Below are 20,572 nucleotides of genomic sequence, written 5' to 3'. Positions count from 1 at the left end.
ATAATCCACGTGTCTCGGCCCATCGGCTCTCCTAACCCTCCTCCAACCCCAGTCCGTCCACGCTCCGTTGGCTTTGCAACGCCGCCGCCGCCGCCGCCTGCGCCTGCTCCGTCACCGGCCCGCCGCGCGGCGCGTGCTCTCCTCGCGATAGGTCAGCCGCCTCTCTCTCTCTCTCTCTCTCTCTCTCTCTCTCTCTCTTCTCCTTTATGTTTCTTGTAGTAGTGTACTTCTCGTTGGAATGGATCCGCCTCTGCTCCGGGGTTGTTGCTATTGGCTTTCTTGGATCTAAGAAGATATGGATGTGAACTGGTTGATTGTGGTTGGGTCCTGTGGTACCTGCCGTGGCTCGAGATGGTGTGGCCGGAACACGTGAGGAAGGAGGAGCCTGCTATCTTGTGCTGATTTGTGCTGTGCAGGAGTGCTTAGGTTTACTAGATTAGTTCTGGAGAAGGGCTCCTGGTTTAGGTCACTGTACTGGAGCCCTAATGCCCGTTGATTCGATTGTGCAGACTGTAGTCTGAGTGCTTGTTTTTCGCAAATAGTTCTGTACAATTGTCAGTCCGACATCCACAACTCACTCCTTGCTTCTTCTTTTTTTCCCTTTTTGTTATCACTTTGTTTGCGTAGCTTCAGTAGGAAATTTGGGAGTAAGAAACCTGGACTCTTTAATGGCCTGATTGATGTCCTTTCGTATCGTGGTGAAGTTGACTGTCCTTTTATGCCCGAAACACTCTGAGATTAGCCTTCCTCCATCCATTTGTTCAAAACCCCAAAATCAGCTCTTGGTTCGGTTTGTTGGTGGTCCTACCTTTCCCCGTGCCAATGTGGCATTGGCGACCTTCCTTGGGCCACTTTATGCGTGCAGAATGGTTCTAACACTGCCACACCAAAGGTTGATTAAACGAGCTTCTTGCAGGCTAAGTTATGAATCGGTCTTCTAGGAATGTCACCACTAGATGGTTGATATATTTGTTCGGAGCGGAATTGGTTGCTATACTGATCAGGACTGGTTAGGTAGACCTGTATAAGCAAGAGAATTTGCTAATACAACTCTAGATCAATCATCTACTGCCCGGGCAACTGCTTTAGTTCAATAGTATAGCATCCAATATTTGTTTTCTTTAAGCTGCTAACTGCATCATGCATTGTCAACCCTGTATTTTTTTCATACCATCTATAACCTGGTTTTGAAACTTCCACTACCTCCCAAAACTTGTTTGCACACTGTTGCGCTCCCCTCTTCTGTCAGTGGGCTTCTTATTGTGTAAATCAAATGCATTACGTTGTCAACCAACTAATAATTCTTCTCTTGTTAACTTGCTGCAGACAAAACCAACCATGGTGATTCCTCCACCAGAACGGGCAGCTAGAGTCACCCATTTTCTCAAGCCCTACCTGTTGAGGATGCATTTCACAAACAAGTATGTATCCGCTCAGGTCATCCATACCCCAACAGCAACTGTTGCATGTTCCGCAAGCTCACAAGAGAAGCTGCTGAGACCAAACATGGAGTCGACCCGTGATGTCGCAGCGGCTGCGAAAATTGGGAAATTGCTCGGTGAACGCCTGCTGCTCAAGGGAATACCTGCAGTGTCCATCCACATGAAGAGAGAACAGAAGTACCATGGGAAAGTCAAGGCTGTTATAGATTCTGTCAGGGAAGTCGGAGTCAAGCTATTGTGATTGTGAAGTTGAAACATATTGAATTCAGTTAGCGTTTGGGCAACATTGAGCTGTATTTCTCAAGTTTGCACCACTGCAACAATGGCAGGAACTTTGCTGTTTCAAAATTCAAAGCTAAATGGGACATTTTCTAGGTCAATAAAAGGACTTTGCATTTTTTAATGATGTTTTGTGTGTGCGCGCGCACATGTTAAGTGGACAGGGAATGTTGTCCATCTGAATACTTCACAGTTATACTCTGCTGGAAGAGAAGTGCACGAGTCCATAGATTGTTGTTGCTGCTTTGTTTTGAGAGATGATATATCCTGTGATATGGCACCTGCTATATTGCAGCGTATAGAGTTTCATGGAATCATGCTGGAGGCAAATTGCATGTTGTATTTCCTGTATACCAATAGTCACTTTGCCATTGATTTTCGCACTGCCTCTAGCCGATCTTACCAGAAAAGGCCAGTTCCCATAGGTTGTCTGAACCTTGGCTGTGATATAATTTTGTCTTACCAGTCAATCAACAGGAAAAAAAAAACTAAACATGTTATTTAGCACGAAGATGGTTGACATGCTTTTACAGCTTACAAGAGGGAAATAGTAGGCACATGAAAGACCTCCTCTGGACTAACATTACACGGTAGGTAGGTGATGAAGGATTCTTATGAATGAAAAACTACAAAGATGAGATGGTTAGCCTATCATTAACGCGCTGAAAGCAAGAGTAAACACAGATTCTCCTCAACATGCTGAATCTACAAGGAATATCAGCACTAGTTTCAGAAGACTAACCTCTACAAACGTGCTGTTTCAGCTCCATCCCTCTCAAAGAAATACAGCAACTCATGTGCATTGACAAATTCATGGGTTGATGAACTACTAGTTCAAAATAACTAGGTTGCCTCAATGCAAATATACACTAGGAAAAATACCTGAAGGATAGAGATCTGAAAAAAAAAACTCAATGATCCAAGTAAATCACACCAAGCAATTTCCATTTTTGTGCAGGCAGCATTAACAGAGCTGCCGCATCGATCGCACTACACAAACTTCTCCTTCAGGAAGTCTTGAGCGGGACACGCTCGACACACCATGGGGATTCTGCACTGACTGTGATAGGCACACCACACAGTCACATGTACACCCTCTTATTTCAAATTCAGGCGCGCACACACAGCCGCAAGCCAAACTAAATGGATGGTACGTTAGTCTCATGATGAGAGACGCACGCAGGTTGACATAGTATCGAACACAACAACTTAATGGGCGGATTCACACCGCATCAAATGTTAGAATTATGATGAGCTTGGCCCATTTTATTTTGTGATAATTCTTAATAGATCTCAAAAGCTCAATATGTTCGTGAAGGAATCAAACTGATACAGAACACACGCATGCCCCCATCCCACTAGCACATGTGGATAAAAGGACCAGAAGAACACATGCATGCCCTCATCCCACTACCACATGTGGATAAAAGGACTAGAAGAACACACATCTGCGCTCGCTCACCCCGCCTCACTGTGGTCGGGGTGAAGGACGTGAACGTATGACACCTGCGTGTGGACCGCTAAAATCAGGTGCATCCTTCTTTGTAGTTTTAATTTTTTTTTTATACGTGAGAAAACAGCCAACACAGTTGTATACGAAAATAGTGAACCACGCGACCTTCCCTATATATTTCTATCGACTGCCAAAAATAATAGAATGAGCTAGGGTTTTGTCTCTCTCTACTACGTCGCTACACGTAGTTTGCTCCATCCCGCTTCGTCGGCGTGCATCAGTGATCGAGAGAGCAGGTCTCTAGAACCTGTCCTCCTTGTGATCTTGCAACAAAAGAGGACAAATAAGGTTCTTCGGAAGTGCTCTGTGCAATTGCTAGTGATATACTTCTGGATCGTCATCGTCTTCTGCATCATCATCATAAGGGCTTCAGCGTCGCTCGCTGCCGATCAATATGTTCGCTATGATTAATCTTCTCTTAATCATGCTGAGTAGTATTCTGTCGTTCATGTTATAAAATATATTAGATATATGTAGTTATGTAACATGTCTAGATTATACTATAGTTCTATAATAATGATGATATATCGATTCATGTTTATGATTTATCTAAGAATTAAATTAAATCTAAAAGTATATTTTTATCCAACATGAAACACCAATTTATTCTTTAGAGATCTTCTTGCAAACACACAAACTAGGCAACCAAATCCTTGATCCACATATCGCAACAACGGCAACAGTAGAACACGGCAAACACGTCACAGTCTTGGCACCATCAAATCTACACACGTAGAATACATTGATCACATACAGATGCAATTAATACATGCAATTATAAATACATACATATGAACGGGAGAAACATGGCATCAGCACATGTACGTATATATTTATCGGCGATTAGTAAACTACCAATATTACGAATATACGAATGAAGTAGGGGATACTCCCTGTAGCTAAATCGTACAACACAAATACAAAGATTTATACAAGTCTAAGCCTCCCGAATGATAATAGTCCTACGTCATGTGGTCTTATATTGATCTTTGAGATAAATTAGGGGTGGGGGGTAGATGGGATCTAAAACTAGTCAATGGCTCCTTGCACGTAGTCTCGGCGAAATCAGAAGGCTCAAGGCTTCTGGTGTGCTTGAGGCTTATGTATGCTTGGGCGATGGGCTTATGCCTTTTGAGTTGTTTGTCCTCCATAGGGTCCCTTGGTAACGTGTGTGTGTGTGTGTGTGTGTATATATATATATATATATATATAGGAGTTGACGTGTAGCTTTCAGACTCCTTTCTGAGTATGATTATGTTATTCTTAAAGATAAACTTTCATGCTTATGAGATACCCTAATACCTATGAGCAGTTTCCATATGTCTAAGGATTCATTTCTTAGACACGGGTGTATGCTCTGAGAACATAAAAAACCCTAGGGGAACTGAATACGCATAAGATGCCCATATATAGTAGTTTTATACTACCTATTATTAAGCCCCAATTAGTACGTGAAATGAGGATTCAACGAATCAAAAACTTGGTCCAGCAAAGAGAAACATTTTGTCAGAACCCTTTTCTTTGAGGTCCCCGAGTAGGATCGTACATCTAGCTAGGTTTTTGGAAGCCATCGGATTATCTAGTCGGGATTTTGAACACATCTAGGTCTTCATGTGAGCCCTCGAGTAAGTATTACATCCTAGTAGAAATTCCGAGCCGTCTGAAAAATATCATCCCAACCTTTTGAAAGGACAAGGAGAGGAGACTCTTCGCTGGTTAGGTTTGAAATTTGAACCGTCGTAGTGGAAATTTTGCATAGTGGTGAAAATAATCTTTCCCTGGCAAAGGAGCATGATGACATTTGAAAATTATGTGCGTCCGGCAGGATAGTGCACCAGTCTCCCTAGGTTATGTTTCAACTGCTCCTGCATGTGTCGAAAGAAATTTCGAGCATTAAATGCGACAAGAAGCTTGCTCAGAAGATCATGACCCCGAGTTATAATCAGAACCGTCGCCATGCTAGTTGGAGAACTATCAAGTGCCTCTCTGTCCTTGTACAGAAGGGAAATGATGTGACTCATGCTACATTTCCATCCTCCATCATCGTCTTCCTCAGGCCATCTCTTTTTTCATCCTTGTGCCTCCAATGACCACCAAAACCCTAACCCCCCCCCCTCACCACCTTCCAAGCATCATGAGCCGCAAGAAACTAGAGAAACTGGAGACCTCCACTTCCACCGCCATCAAGTTTGCGATACCAGCATGGGCAGCATCGGATGTCTCGGTGGAGGTATTAGTCAAGCTGGAGCGCGACAAGATTATCTCTCCGCATGCTCTGATTGCCTACATGCCAGCGAAGGGTCAAAAGATCCCCAGCCTAGACACATCCTAGGCTATGGTGTTCATCGATTTCTTCCATTGCGACTTTCGTTTCCCACCTTCCAGCTTTCTCCTCTATATGCTTAGCTTTTACGGCATCGAGCTCATCCACCTCAGTCCTAACTCCATCATTATGCTTAGTGTTTTCACACACCTATGTGAGACATATCCGAGTGTGCGTCCCTCTCTTGACCTTTTCTGGTACTTCTACGTTTTGAAGAACTTCTCAAGTAGGGTCACTGGTGGCGCCAGATTCCGCCTCCGTGAAGGGAAGTCAGCGGAGTACATCGGCTTCTCCGCCAAGAGCTCTTGGTCGGGGGTGGCACAAGAGATGGTTTTACTGCCAGCCTCCCCCACCTAGAGTTACATATCGAGGACTCGCACCGCTTGCAAGGCCGTTGTGGATGGAATCACCATAGACCACCACCGCGATTAGGAGCCTCATTGCCAAGATCTGGGATCTAAAAGAGTGGGGACTGAAAGCGTGGGATGTCGCTGGAAATTTCATCAAGCGCCGCCTAAGTCCTCTAAAATTGAGGATTTAGGGTGGTTGGGAGTTCACAGCTGAAGAGGACCCAGCCCGAGAAGGTGAGACAGGTACAAACCTATCCCAAGTAGTTATCGCCTTATCAGGGGTATGAAATGGTTATTTCTTATGAGTTGTTCCTTACTGCATATGTCTCCCGACGGAAGTGGAGCAGAGGACCAAATTCCTCTTCGAAACAGACCCAAGGCCAACCGCCAGAACATTCTAATCCCATCGTAGAGATGGAAGCTGGGGATAAAGCTGAGATCTTATCGATAAGTCTCATGAACATTTTCCTTTTCTCCTTTTCTGAATAGTCCTGACCCAGGGTAGTGGTCTTCATGGATAATGAAGTGCCTAGGATGCGAGCGGCATAACCCGGAAGCCAAGAATGCAGGCGTGCGGGACGAGGATCTGGACGCTATTGAAGTTGTGGGAACCACATGCCCAATCAAAAGCGGAAGTGCCATGTCTGCGTTGCTAGCCTCGTCCACCATCAGCGATAATATGCCGGAGGAGGATGTGGGCTTGACAAGCATAAGACAACTAACATCAAGTGCATCATCAGTGTGCTTCTCTTAAGCCTGCTTTTCAGTAGCTGTGGCACCCTCTTCTGGTTCACGAGGATAAGGAACCTCTAGAACATATTCCTTTTTTCTCTTGCTTGAGAACAGTTCTCAGATTACGATATCAATTAATAAAGTTTGTTCCAGAAAGCTTCTCTTTTTCAAGAATCGATCGCAAGTTAAAACTGGAAGCGTTACTAACGGTAGGTGCCATGATCTATAACAGAAAATAAACATGCAAATTCAGCACTAAGCTTATGTGAATCTTCTATTAAATAATTTAATAAAAGACGCTCCACTATATGTTTTACAACTATTTTCCCTCTAACGACATATAGTGTTCCAAGATCTATATTCATCTAAGTTCTAGTGAGCTTTGGTATCACCACTAGAAACCTAGTGATACAGGTAAGCAACAACTTGCTAATCGCATCCATATATGACTCTTATTTGTTGGGTAGCATTGAATGCCCCAGTGCCCAACACCATACCCCAAAGCCCAAAACTATTTTGATAGCTTTGTTTAGTAAACCAACATTATGCTACAGATGTTCGACATCCATTCCATTTAATAAGATAGTTGAAGGTACCATACTTTGGTAGACCTACTACATAACGATCAAATTTTAATAGGTGCAGCTATTGGAAGGGCATCAATTACTCTTAATTTTTCTGAGAGAAACTATTATATCATCATAATAATATCCACCACATATAAAACATGAAAGAACAGTATACCAGGAACATAAAAGCATCACAGATAATTAGATTAACTATGATATAGTATGGCCCTTCCCATGGTGATCTCCGTGGCCAAGCTTCCCGTCCTTATATCCATCATGCCAAAGGTTCCATGATCATATACTAAGCTACTACATCTAATAGCTAGCAATGAATTACATGATACTATCAAGCATCACATGTCGACAAATAGGCTGTTATACAATAACATGACAACCTTAGACTGCAATTAACCATGACGCGATGGCCACAAAATTACATGCATGCATCACATACATAATAAGGTCATACCAGTCATATCATTCTATGCAAAAACAAGTTAAGCGTATAATCGAATTCTAATGTTGCGATGTGAACATATTATTATAACAATCTACACGTGTACACTACGCAACGGCGGTGATATCAAGCCGATTCTGAGTCATTTACGATGCCTCAATTTCCACTGAATCAATCATATTGATCATCGCGTGAGGTTTTCTGAAAACGACGACAACACACACAACCTCGATCTGCTGTTCTTCCAGCCATGAAGTGACGCGCGCTATTAGCCCCGATGGTGATTCCAGCCGGTAGGGGCAAGTCGCACGCATGGTCAGGTGGAAGAGTGAGCTAATCTTTTGCTCATATGGTTCCATCGATTCACACATCATCCGACACCAATTACATCAAACCGCATATCAACCGATTCATCACATGAACCGATCATAAGAACACCAATAGATCCAATCTATTACTACCACATATTATCTATATATGACCGATCCAGATAAAAAACTATATATGTAGACTCTAATACCACTGTTGGAGAACGGGTAGGCTACGCTAGCATAAAACAAAATTTTATCTACCGCGTTCAACCAAGAAACAATGCGAGTAGGGGATCATAGATCGTTACCACAAGACGCACAGCGCAGCGGAAGAAGAGTTGGAGTAGACCGATCTAATGTTGTGCATGTCAATGTAGAAGAGGCAGCTCTCTGACCATCTCCGAGCAGGTGCGTCGCGCTCCTTGATCAGGTACGTTGCTCCTCGACTAGCTCTGAGTAAGTACATCGCTCCTCGAGCAGCTCTGAACAGGCATGTCGCTCCTTGACCACCTCTGCGATCACGAAGCGGAAGTAGTCGATCTTGTCAACCACCTCATCAACCACGAAGAGGAAGCAGTCGATCTCATTGACCACCTCGATGTTTTTCAGCACCGCAGCAACGGCAGCAGCATTTCCACGGTATCCACATGTACAGGGATGAAACGTCGTACGCCGGTGTGCTAGCACTGTGCCCAACAAGGGTTTCTTAGGGGTTCGGGAAGATGCGGTGGCCAGAGTTTTGGTGATCAAATCAATGCACCCACGGCCCCTGCCTCCTTTTATATAGAGCATGCTAATGAGACTTTAATCATATTAAAACTCATCATGACTCTAAATTCTGATAGACCTTTAATCATATTAAATTTTACTTGCAGATCTAATCTGCATATACAATCGCCTTTAGGGCATATCACCGACAAGTTCTAGCCTCAAATCCCAGATGCTACTCAAACATGCATTGGTGAAACATGTGCTAGTTAGTCCCTGGTAACGCTCGACTAGCTAGTCTGCAGCAGATGCAAGTAGTAGAGATAAATTGTGATCTCACCATATTTGCTTCGTGATCATTCAAACAATTAGCTAGCTGCAATTGCTCTTTGATTTCTCCCTCTTTTTCTCTCTTAAATCTTTCTTAGTAAAAATGCTACAACACCAGCTGTTTTAATGAATATACGTAGTTTGATCTCTGTGAGTGTAATTAGATTCTTTGGGTTTTTGTCCCTTTTGTCAAACCACGAATGCAAATTTGATTTTCAGCTAAACATGGGTCATTGAGTGGAAACTTGTGTCAGCGTTTATTATCAACCTTTGATCTAGGGGATTAATTTAGAATTCAGAGGATCCAACTGGGCTTTAGGTTCTATGCAATCCTTTCTGTCCCGCCAGCTTCAATTGGTCGTTGCTTCGTATACCATGATTCATCAAACTCTAGAAATATTTGCTCTAGGCATCTAAACATTAAAACAAACTATTACAATTGGAAAAATAAACCTCCAAAAGAATAAGTTAGGCACCTTTGGCCTAAGCCGACAACGGTTCTTATGGCCTAGTATTTAATCTTGCCATGGTAAAAAGGACATGTATGCAAGGAATCGATTTTTGCATGGCAGCAATGAGGGGAGACTGATCTTTGAAGCTTCCACCTGTATCTTAGTTTCTTTTCCATCGAACTCAACCAAATCAAAGCATGCAGTCTGGAACTTCAATATTGCAATTATTTGTCTTCGGCATGCATGAATCATGCATGTACGTGATTGTGCGCACATGGATATCAATCTACGCTGCTTTGCTGTACGTGATGAAGATGTTGTACATTGGCTCCGTTTATCTGGCGCCATCGCTCTTCAGTTGTTCAGCATCCCGCAGTTCTCTGCCGCCTGCACGTCGACATGGAGGCCGACGACGGCAATCACAAATGGATCGATCTTGCTCTTGCTTGCTAAGGAGAGAAGGGAGAGGTACGTCAGAAGATAGGGATAGCCTGCACGTCGACATGGACGCTGACGGCGGCCATCACGATCTGATTGATCTTGCTCTTGCTCGGACCGAGGAGAAGGGAGAGGGGTACATGAGAAGATAGGCATTGTGGAGTTCTTTTTTTTTTCTTTGACAGGTATGGATCGGTGGTTTTTTTAGGGTAAATACTTGTTGCCGAGCGTGCATGCCACTGCATGCTCGCACGCACGCTCGTATCCGTCATCTGCTATGCATCCATCGACCTGCAAATCATTGTGGAAGTTTCACGCTTAGTGCTCTAGCAAGGCACATGCATTACACGTGGAGCACGCACGCCACGCGTCACCCAAACAGTACCCGCTTGACTCGCTCACAAGCCTCAACCTTATCCTCCCCGTCATCTTATCCCCTCTGCCTAGATCTCCTTATCCAACTAACACCACACAACCGCTCGTCTGCTCGTTGACGGTGAGCTCCCACTGCTGGCGCCGTAGCAAGAGGGCCCACTGCTCGGTTGCTACTCCCTCCATGTCTTCCACCCCGATGCCTCTAGATCTACCCTCCGGTGTCCTCCTCCTCACCTTATCCCCTCTGCCCAGATCCCCCCAACCAACATCACACCGCCGCTCATCTGCTCGCCGATGGTGAGCTCCCACTGGCACCATAGCAAGAGGGTCCGCTGCTCGGCTACTACTCCCTCTATGTCTTCCACCCCGACACCTCTAGATATGCTCTCCGATGGTGAGCTACCGCTATTGGACTCCTAGCAAGAGGGAGCCGGGCCACAAGATATGCTGCTCTTCTACGACACAGGCTGCACCGCGGGCATCAAGCGCCTGCAGTAGGCGACGGGCATGGCCATGCCTCCCACGTTGTGCGCTATCTGACTAGTGGGTGGCTTTGTGGGGCCGTACGAGCATCACTCCAACTTGCTTAGGTGGGAGAGACTTGTGGAGGTAGTGGAGATCGGGCTGCAGCCGAAGGACAGCCATGCTGGGCGCCTTCTCAAGGTGCAGTAGCATCACCGGGATGCGCAATGACATGCGTGTCGTGACTCATCTTCGTCATCGTCTGAACGGAGGTAGGATCCGCCACTCGTGCACCCTAATCGCCGAGGAGGTGGAAATCCACTTCAAATCTGGCGTGATGGTGGCCCACGCTCTGGGGTCTGGGAAGCTTGTTTCCCACTGCGCCCTACCCATGAGTGTTACGGAAGATCATCGAGCTTTGGCGGTATCGCCATTTTACAGCGATTTGTTTTCTGGATTATGTAAATTTACCTAGGAACTTCTTTTCAAAGGTACGAAATTGCTTCAATTTTGCCCAGCTAATGCATCAAATTGCCTTTTCAATTTTATTTGTAGTTATCCAAATTTTGCTTCTCAAAGTCACAAAATTTGCTTTCAATGTTCTATTGATTTGGTTTTCTCCAATCCTAACTCTGAACTTCCTTTTGTTCTTACACGTAATTTTATTTTTGCTTACATATAATTGTATTTTTGCTTACTGATTTGTTTGATTAGCTTATATTTTTGTGATATGGTTGTATTATTTGCTTCTCTAATCGTAGCAATTTTCTTTCAAATTTTGTATTGATATGCTTTTCTTTTTTAATATGTACATGATGTGGTGATTCTCGTCATCGGTGGAGTTCTCTCTCTTCCTCGGTTGAGGATTGGGCGTTCGATGCTGGCCGCTTATCCCCGATGACGAGGAGCTCAACCAGGTGCGGAGGAGCTCATCCCCTATTGACGAGGAGCTCAATCTTCTCTATTTGCGTGGCGTGGAGTCTAATTTTGAGTTTGGTCAGAAGCTCGATCCCCATTGAGGATGTCGACTTGGGTATTGGCAGAGCAACTACAACTTGCTTCTAAGATTGTACCGATCTGCTTCTCTGGTTGCAAAATTTGTATTATTGTGCTTTTAGTTTTGATTTAAATGGGGAAAGATTGTGTGCGGTTGCCTTGTGGAGCACAGTATTAGGAAAAAAACTAATTAAAGACTTTTCTAATTAGGGGCGTGCGGACGGATGGGCATTATCACCAAATGGCTGTGGACGCACTTCTGCACAGTGGTTGCTTAATTGGGTAGGGTAGCCTGATTAGGAAGTCTTCTAATCAAATAATTTCCTAATAGGAGTGTACGGATGGATTAACTTTAGCATGCATGACCAATATTTAGCCGTGTCCTTTGTTTAGATGAGGGATAGGTAGCTTATATATATTACTTGACAAGGGAGGTACGTGACTTCCGATCGTCACGTGAGGGAGAGAGAGATAAGGAAGCGGATCAAGGGTTGGATTGTTGTTTAGGATTACGTAAGTGGAAGATTAAGTGCCGGATGTTTTGTTCTTTCTGAGAATTTTAAAGCCATCGTGGTGGGAGGGTCATCTCATTTTATTAATGAGCAATTGCATATATGTTTCAAACACGTGAAATTAATTTAGGATATAGCAATTCGAAGAAGTTTTGAAAATAGAGTGATAGATGAAAAAAAAAACATGCTGTAATCAAGAAGGCAGTCATGGACGATGCATAGAACACTGATACATCTCTGATATTCACCGCAAGTTATGATAGCACGCCATTCTTGTTGTAGAACACGGGATTGGAACTAAAAAGGACCTAAGTTATGTCAGCATGCTCTCCAGAAAAGAAGAATGAAAACAAAACATTGCCATCATGTTACCGAACTATTTTTCCATTATCTAAAAAAAGTGTGTTACGGAACGTCCGAACCCGAAGCCCCGCCCCCTCTCTAACCGTGACCAAAACATCTTGTATGATCAAATCAAAGGACCGACAGCAAATGGCATCCCTTGATTGTCTGTTTTCCGGAGCAAATGGCAAGAACTCTGTGTATATTCATTAATCAAAGAGAGGAGTAGAATGTAAAAGTAACATAAGCCATCCCAGGTGGGCATACCAGAATGACAGAACACTGGAAAACACACCACAACCACGCCTTCACTCTCTTGATGGTTACCAGGAAGGTAGCATGAATTATATCCAGTAGTACGCGCACACAACCCATTTCACAAATCCAGCATTTTGTATTAAAGGTAAGGTGCATGTGATAAACCGCAGCAAAGTAAATAGATACAAGTATGATAATTTGCACAAAATAAGATTTGATGGGCCAGAAATATCATCGGTTGGTCCAAATCTGAGCAAACATTTACAAAAAGTTTGACCAAATTGTTTACGATTCAACACCAGATTGGTGCGAAAACTGGGCCGAAAATTTAACATATACCACCTCTAGGTGATTTGACAAGAAACCAGCCAGCTCCCACATGAGTATGGTATAATTCTCTCTTATCAGTTGATCAACAGGAAAGTCCTTTTTTAGACTCAGTAAACAAGTTATTTAGGAAAACAGTATTTGAATGATTTTTACATCTTACAAGAAGAAAACGATAGGCACATGAAGGATCTCTTCTGGACACTTGAAAGACCTCTTCTGGTCTTCTGGACTAGCATTTTTCATGTGAGTGAGCGAATACAATAAAAACACAACATGGTAGGCGATGAAACTGTTGTTTCAAATTAAGTTTTAGCAACTTTTCGAATGAATTGATTCTGAATGTATAAGAATGTATAAAAACATAACTGACAACATATTTCATATAGGTAAACATGAGCATTTCAAAAGCATATATGAAAACACATAAGCTACTCATGAATACAAATGAATCAAGACTGTCAGTGAAGCAATATAACTCATGAACATATATTAAAACAAAGTCATGGCTCTCAGAGCGAGTTGCCGACTTAACGGCCATCAACACATACTAAGATGTTACCGATTAGTGTATCAAATCTCCTCTAAAGCTAGGCCAAGCTACACAAGTCTATGATCAAGAGAACTCTTCTGGAAAGCACAGTACCAGTCGGCAAACAGAGAATGACAGCCGAACACAGTACTCACTAGGGCGCCCAAACCATCAAGATCAGACAATATCAAATACAGCCGACTACAACTGATCAGAGCAGAATGCCACAAAGTGACACCAGATCAAGGGTAACATACAAAGGGCGCCCAAGCCAACCGAACCAGACAGCACCAAAGCTTTCCAGAGTTCTCTTTTCAACACAGAACCACTGACCAGAGGGTGGCCAAGCCACACCACAGTGGACACAGAGACTAATCACAGGATTTCAGCTAGATCAATAACCGGCAACTACAGCCCAGCAAAAGAGCTCAAATGATACACTAATCGCACTTAGCTCGCATTCATCACAGAGAAGAATATTGCCAATTCTAGCATGCATATACAGAGTATATAAATATGAATCAAAATTGCACGCTAGAATTTAAAGATAGGATTGAAACGGGCTTACTGTCCGGGAAGATGAAGATGGCAAGGCACGCAAATGCGCTGACCCAGAAAACTGAGATTCCCCCTCTATGCCGAGGTCAACTGGGAATTGCTTTCGGAGATACAATGCCACAAAGCCGGCTGTGAGGCACACCACAACCAACTCGCAAGAAGCAGAGAAACCACAACAGCCGAAGTCCAATCACCGGGCCAAGGTGGATCCGCCGAACACTGCAAGTAATGGCGTGCTCGAAGGCACAGCCCAGAAAATACCAATCACCACACCACAGATCTCCTCGCGCACACGCGCAGCCAGTCACCGAATCAGCCGAGCACCAAACAAGCAGAAGGTGCGGCTCCAAAAATCCCGCACGAGGCCGGCGACTCAGAGCCGACGGGAACTCACCCAGCGGAGAGCTCAACCGGGTCGGTCTACGCCCCACCGGAGAAAGCCGGAACAGCCTCGTGCAAGAAGAAACGGAGAGAGAGTTGAAGATCAGAGCAAGAGGGAAAACTCGCAGAAGGAAAAGCTTCGGGGGTGAAGAACAGGTGAGAGCCCCTGCCTTTTAGAGAGAGGAAGAAGCACGGCCGCCACCCCATCACGCCTCAACGGCGCGCCGAAATCGCTGGACGACCAACGGAGAAGCCGAGAAGGGCGGAGCCCCCTCCCAGCACGCCTCTGTGGCGGCTGCTCTCCAGCACACGCGCAGCCAGGCACCCTATTAGGGCAGGCAGCTGGCCGGGTGGGCTGCTCGGCTTTTGGGCCTTGAAGCGGCCCATTCGGTCAGGCCAATTCCTCCTTCTTCTTTTTTTTTCATTTTTCTTTTTCAAGGAATTTTACTCAATTCAAATTTGACTCCAACTCAAATTCGAATTTTAAAGGAAAAACCTCTTCAAATTCCAACAATCCCCACCTTTTACCTTTCAAAATTCGACTTAAATCAAATGGACATCGAGACTGATTTAATATACTAATTTTTCAGAGAAGGTGCGATTAAGCTTGAACCTTGCCTAGCCAAAGAAACTACGACCCCGCACAGACAGCTTGGAGGATTAGACCTTGATCCAGTGTCTTGGTGTGAGGGCTTTCATTTCGAAGACATATAGTACTGGGCAGTAGATCTGCTCCTCAAACGGGGCAGGGCTTTACGGTCATGCCCTTGTACCTTTTTCATGAACTCACTAGAGAATACCCCTTTTTCTCTCGAATCACGACCTCATGATTAGTTCACATAGGTGAGCTCTTCTAGAAATCCTGTAGGACAATTTCCCGCCATATGGCGTAGAGCTCATTAAGAGCGTATGCTCAGCCTGCCGTACAGATGAAGCACTGCAGCTAATGGGACCCAGGAAGAGATGCTTCTGGTGTCAACGAGCTTCGTTTTCCTACAACCTGAATCACGGGATCTCCGATCACTCAGGATAGGTATCCACTGTAGAAACCTAACAGGGTAAGAGCCCCATTCCCTCAGACGCTGCTTGGATTGGCCTTCTCGCCAAACCCTTAGTGAAAGGATCAGCTAAATTCCTTTCAGACTTGATGTATTCCACTGCAATTACACCAGTCTCTCTGGCATGCCTACATGACTTTAACCGTCTCCGAATATGTCGGGAGGTTTTCAAATTGTCCTTTCTACTCTGAACTTTGATAATCACAGCTTGATTATCACAGTATACTAGGACTGCTGGAATTGGTTTTTCCAGCACAGGAAGGTCTGACAGAAGGTCTTTCAACCATTCTGCTTCCATCGTTGCTGAATCTAGAGCAACTAGTTCAGCCTCCATGGTAGATCGTGTTATCAATGTCTGCTTAGACGATCTCCATGACACGACTCCACCTGCTAAAGTGAAAGCATAGCCACTTGTAGCTCTCATTTCATCCGAGTCACTGATCCAGTTAGCATCACTGAATCCTTCTAAGACTGCTGGATGACCGGTATATTTAATACCTAGGTTCATTGTTCCTCTTAAGTACCTGAGTATCCTTATCAATGCTTCCCAATGATCATCTCCAGGGTTGGACGTATAACGACTCAACCTGCATACTGCGTATGAGATGTCTGGTCTCGTTGCACTACTTAAGTACATAAGTGATCCAATGACCTGGGAATACTTCAGCTGGTTTACGGGTTCACCTGAGTGTTTATGCAATTTGACATTAGGATCATAGGGTGTGGAGACTGGCTTGGAATCCATTTGCCCGAATCGGGTTAGGACCTTCTCCACATAATGAGATTGGGTTAAGGTAATCTCATTCTCCCCTTTTAACAGCTTGATGTTTAATATTACATCAGCTTCACCCATGTCCTTCATGTCAAAGTTTTTGGAGAGGAAGTCTTTTGCCTCTTTAATTGTTTCCATGTCGGTACCAAAAAGCAATATGTCATCTACATATAAACAGAAGATGACACCTTTGCTCCCAACAAAACGATAGTACACACACTTGTCGGCTTCGTTTACACAAAAACCGGCAGTGATTAATGTGCTATCAAATTTCTCATGCCATTGCTTGGGAGCTTGCTTTAGACCATACAGGGATTTAATCAAGCGACAAACTTTCTTTTCCTGGCCCTTTACTACAAATCCATCAGGCTGCTGCATGTATATTTCCTCATCCAACTCTCCATTCAGGAAAGCGGTCTTTACGTCCATCTGATGGACATGGAGTTTGCATGCAGTGGCAAGTGCTAATAGCACACGGATCGTGGGTAAACGAGCCACAGGGGAATACGTGTCAAAGTAATCCTCCCCTTCTTTCTGAGTGAAACCCTTAGCCACTAAGCGGGCCTTGTACTTTTCTATAGTACCATCAGGTCTCCTCTTCCTCTTAAAGATCCATTTACACCCTACCGGTTTGCACCCAGCTGGAAGCTCTGCCATTTCCCATGTTCCGTTAGCCATGATGGAATCCATCTCGCTACGGACTGCTTCCCTCCAGTACTCTGCATCTGGAGATGCATATGCCTCTGTGAGGGATCGAGGTTCCTCATCCACTAAATAACTGACGTATTCATCGCCCAGTGACTTTTCAGTCCTCTGTCTCTTACTCCTTCTCAATTCCAGAGTTGGATCTGGGTCATACACACTTGAAGGAATAGAGTACGGCTCACTAGAACCATCTGGAGCGACTATCTCATTTCCTCTCATCGGAAAGATGTTCTCAAAGAATGTCGCATCCCGAGACTCCATAATAACATTGATAGCAACTTCGCTCGTCTCGGATTTGACCACTAGGAATCTATAGGCTGCACTATTTGTAGCGTAACCAAGGAAGACGCAATCTACGGTCTTTGGTCCAAGCTTTCTCTTCTTCGGTAAAGGCAGACTGACTTTGGCAAGACAGCCCCAAGTCCGAAGGTGAGAAAGGTTCGGCTTTCTCCCTCTAAATCCTTCATATGGCGTCTCCTCGCGGTTGCGTGGAGGCACCCTATTTAGGACATAGCATACTGTGAGAACTGCCTCGCCCCACCATACATCCGACATACCTGAACTCTGCAACAGAGAATTAACTAAGTCGCAGACAGTTCAGTTCTTTCGTTCGGCAACCCCATTTGACTGGGGTGAGTATGGAGCAGTGGTTTCATGAATAATTCCACTTTCTGCACAGTATTCGGAGAACAGGTTGGAGAGGTACTCTCCTCCTCTGTCAGACCTTAGGCGTTTAATCTTCCTATCTAATTGGTTTTCTACTTCAGCCTTATAGATTTTGAAATGTTCTAGTGCTTCATCTTTCGTTCTCATTAGATAGATGTAGCAATATCTAGTTGCATCATCTATTAAAGTGAGGAAATAGCGTTTACCGCCTTTAGATATTATACCATTCATTTCACATACATCAGAGTGGACAAGGTCTAGAGGAGAATTGCCTTTCTCTTCTACGGACTTGAAAGGTAGACGAGGTTGCTTTGCTTGCACGCAAATCTCACATCTAGAAGTATCAAGTTTATATTCAGGAATCAAATTCATGTTGCTCAAACGCTTGATGGCCCTTGAATTAATGTGACATAACCGAGAATGCCACATATCATTATTCTTATTACAAGACTGATGAATAGCAGAAAAGGAATAATTATTCATTACTGACATGCGGAACAGACCGCCAGACTCATACGCCTTCCCTATGAAATTTCCAAATTTAGTCAAAATGACTTTATTGGACTCGAACACTAACTTAAGACCTTGGCGAAGCAGCTGTGATACTGAGATGAGGTTCCGGTTTATGGTCGGCACGAACAGTACGTCCTTCAAGATGATTGTCTTGCCTGAAGTCATCTTCAGACAGACCTGTCCTACTCCACGTACTGCTGCCGGTACACCGTTACCCATCAAGACGGGGCCACAGGCTGCACCCTGAAAAGAAGAGAATGCAGAGCGATCAGCACAAATGTGGATAGTAGCACCAGAATCAATCCACCAATCATTAGATGGACTTGCCATAAAGGCCTGTGGTACATACCCCTCGGAGCTGGACGGACCCAGCACCACATGTGCTTCCTTGCGCTGCTTAGGAGCTGGACCTTTGCCCTTCCTGTCCCGGCACCTGCGAGCAGTATGCCCAGCCGTGCCGCAGACATAGCAAATGAAGTCCTCTTTCTTCTTCTTCATCTTCTTGCCTTTGGGCTTGTTCTGATTCTGATTTTGAGGCGGCTGAGCATTGTACTTCTTCTGCTTCTGATTCTGGAATCTCGACGACGACCCTTTCTCCACTAGGTGAGCCTGGACCTGTGGTGATGGCTTATTGCTGGCCCTTGCACGTTCCTCGACATTGATAGCAGCAGACAGCTCAGAGAGTGTCATTTGCTTTTTCATGTGCCGACTTGCGGTCACGAAGTCACACCATGAGGAAGGCAGCTTTGCCAGAATGGCATTCACTAGAAAATTATCTGGAAGGATGCAGTTGTACTGGACTAAGTCCCTGACTATGAGCTGAAGCTCCTGTAACTGCTCCATCACAGACCTTCCCTCAGACATTTTATAGTTGAGGAAATTTTCTGTTGTGAATGACTCATTGCCATTATCCACCTCTGAGAACTTGTTCTCTAGCTCTTCCCAGAGATCCTTGGCCGAAGTGAATCCCGAATACACATTAAACAGACGATTCGACAGAATGTTCAGCAGACGAGACAGGCAGGCTTGATTTGCGTCTTCCCATTTAGCCTTTTCCGCATCAGCGATGGCCTTTACTGTCGCATCAGCATCTGCTGGCGCAGTCTCAGGGAGAGCACTCGTCACGACCCAAAACAACTTCAGGTCGGTTAGCCACATCCTAGTCTTTATCTGCCATCGTTTAAAACATGTGCCGTCGAAAGCGTCAGGTTTAATGACGTCCGAGTGAGCGGCCATTACTCTCAGTTTTCTGGATTGTTGTTTCAAATTACGTTTTAGCAACTTTTCGAATGAATTGATTCTGAATGTATAAGAATGTATAAAAACATAACTGACAACATATTTCATATAGGTAAACATGAGCATTTCAAAAGCATATATGAAAACACATAAGCTACTCATGAATACAAATGAATCAAGACTGTCAGTGAAGCAATATAACTCATGAACATATATTAAAACAAAGTCATGGCTCTCAGAGCGAGTTGCCGACTTAACGGCCATCAACACATACTAAGATGTTACCGATTAGTGTATCAAATCTCCTCTAAAGCTAGGCCAAGCTACACAAGTCTATGATCAAGAGAACTCTTCTGGAAAGCACAGTACCAGTCGGCAAACAGAGAATGACAGCCGAACACAGTACTCACTAGGGCGCCCAAACCATCAAGATCAGACAATATCAAATACAGCCGACTACAACTGATCAGAGCAGAATGCCACAAAGTGACACCAGATCAAGGGTAACATACAAAGGGCGCCCAAGCCAACCGAACCAGACAGCACCAAAGCTTTCCAGAGTTCTCTTTTCAACACAGAACCACTGACCAGAGGGTGGCCAAGCCACACCACAGTGGACACAGAGACTAATCACAGGATTTCAGCTAGATCAATAACCGGCAACTACAGCCCAGCAAAAGTGCTCAAATGATACACTAATCGCACTTAGCTCGCATTCATCACAGAGCAGAATATTGCCAATTCTAGCATGCATATACAGAGTATATAAATATGAATCAAAATTGCACGCTAGAATTTAAAGATAGGATTGAAACAGGCTTACTGTCCGGGAAGATGAAGATGGCAAGGCACGCAAATGCGCTGACCCAGAAAACTGAGATTCCCCCTCTATGCCGAGGTCAACTGGGAATTGCTTTCGGAGATACAATGCCACAAAGCCGGCTGTGAGGCACACCACAACCAACTCGCAAG

The 20,572-nt window shown here is 44.4% G+C and overlaps 1 protein-coding gene across 1 annotated transcript; it reads left to right on the top strand.

The window, feature by feature from the left end:
* Positions 1–26: 26 nt before the first annotated feature.
* LOC133888368 (uncharacterized) lies at positions 27–1,848 on the top strand. Its single transcript, XM_062328578.1, has 2 exons — positions 27–151; positions 1,327–1,848. The coding sequence occupies exon 2, from the start codon at positions 1,339–1,341 to the stop codon at positions 1,681–1,683; it is 345 nt and encodes a 114-aa protein (XP_062184562.1). The 5' UTR covers positions 27–151; positions 1,327–1,338; the 3' UTR covers positions 1,684–1,848.
* The last annotated feature ends 18,724 nt before the right edge of the window (positions 1,849–20,572 follow it).

This window comes from Phragmites australis, chromosome 13, assembly GCF_958298935.1.
Source record: "Phragmites australis chromosome 13, lpPhrAust1.1, whole genome shotgun sequence".
NCBI lineage: Eukaryota > Viridiplantae > Streptophyta > Magnoliopsida > Poales > Poaceae > Phragmites > Phragmites australis.
The sequence above is the reverse complement of the archived record's forward strand: the minus strand, read 5'-3'. Positions and strand labels throughout refer to the sequence as shown.

What these genes read in the sequence shown, in the direction of transcription:
- LOC133888368 (XM_062328578.1), top strand. Translation starts at nt 1,339, where the DNA reads ATGGTGATTCCTCCACCAGAACGGGCAGCTAGAGTCACCCATTTTCTC.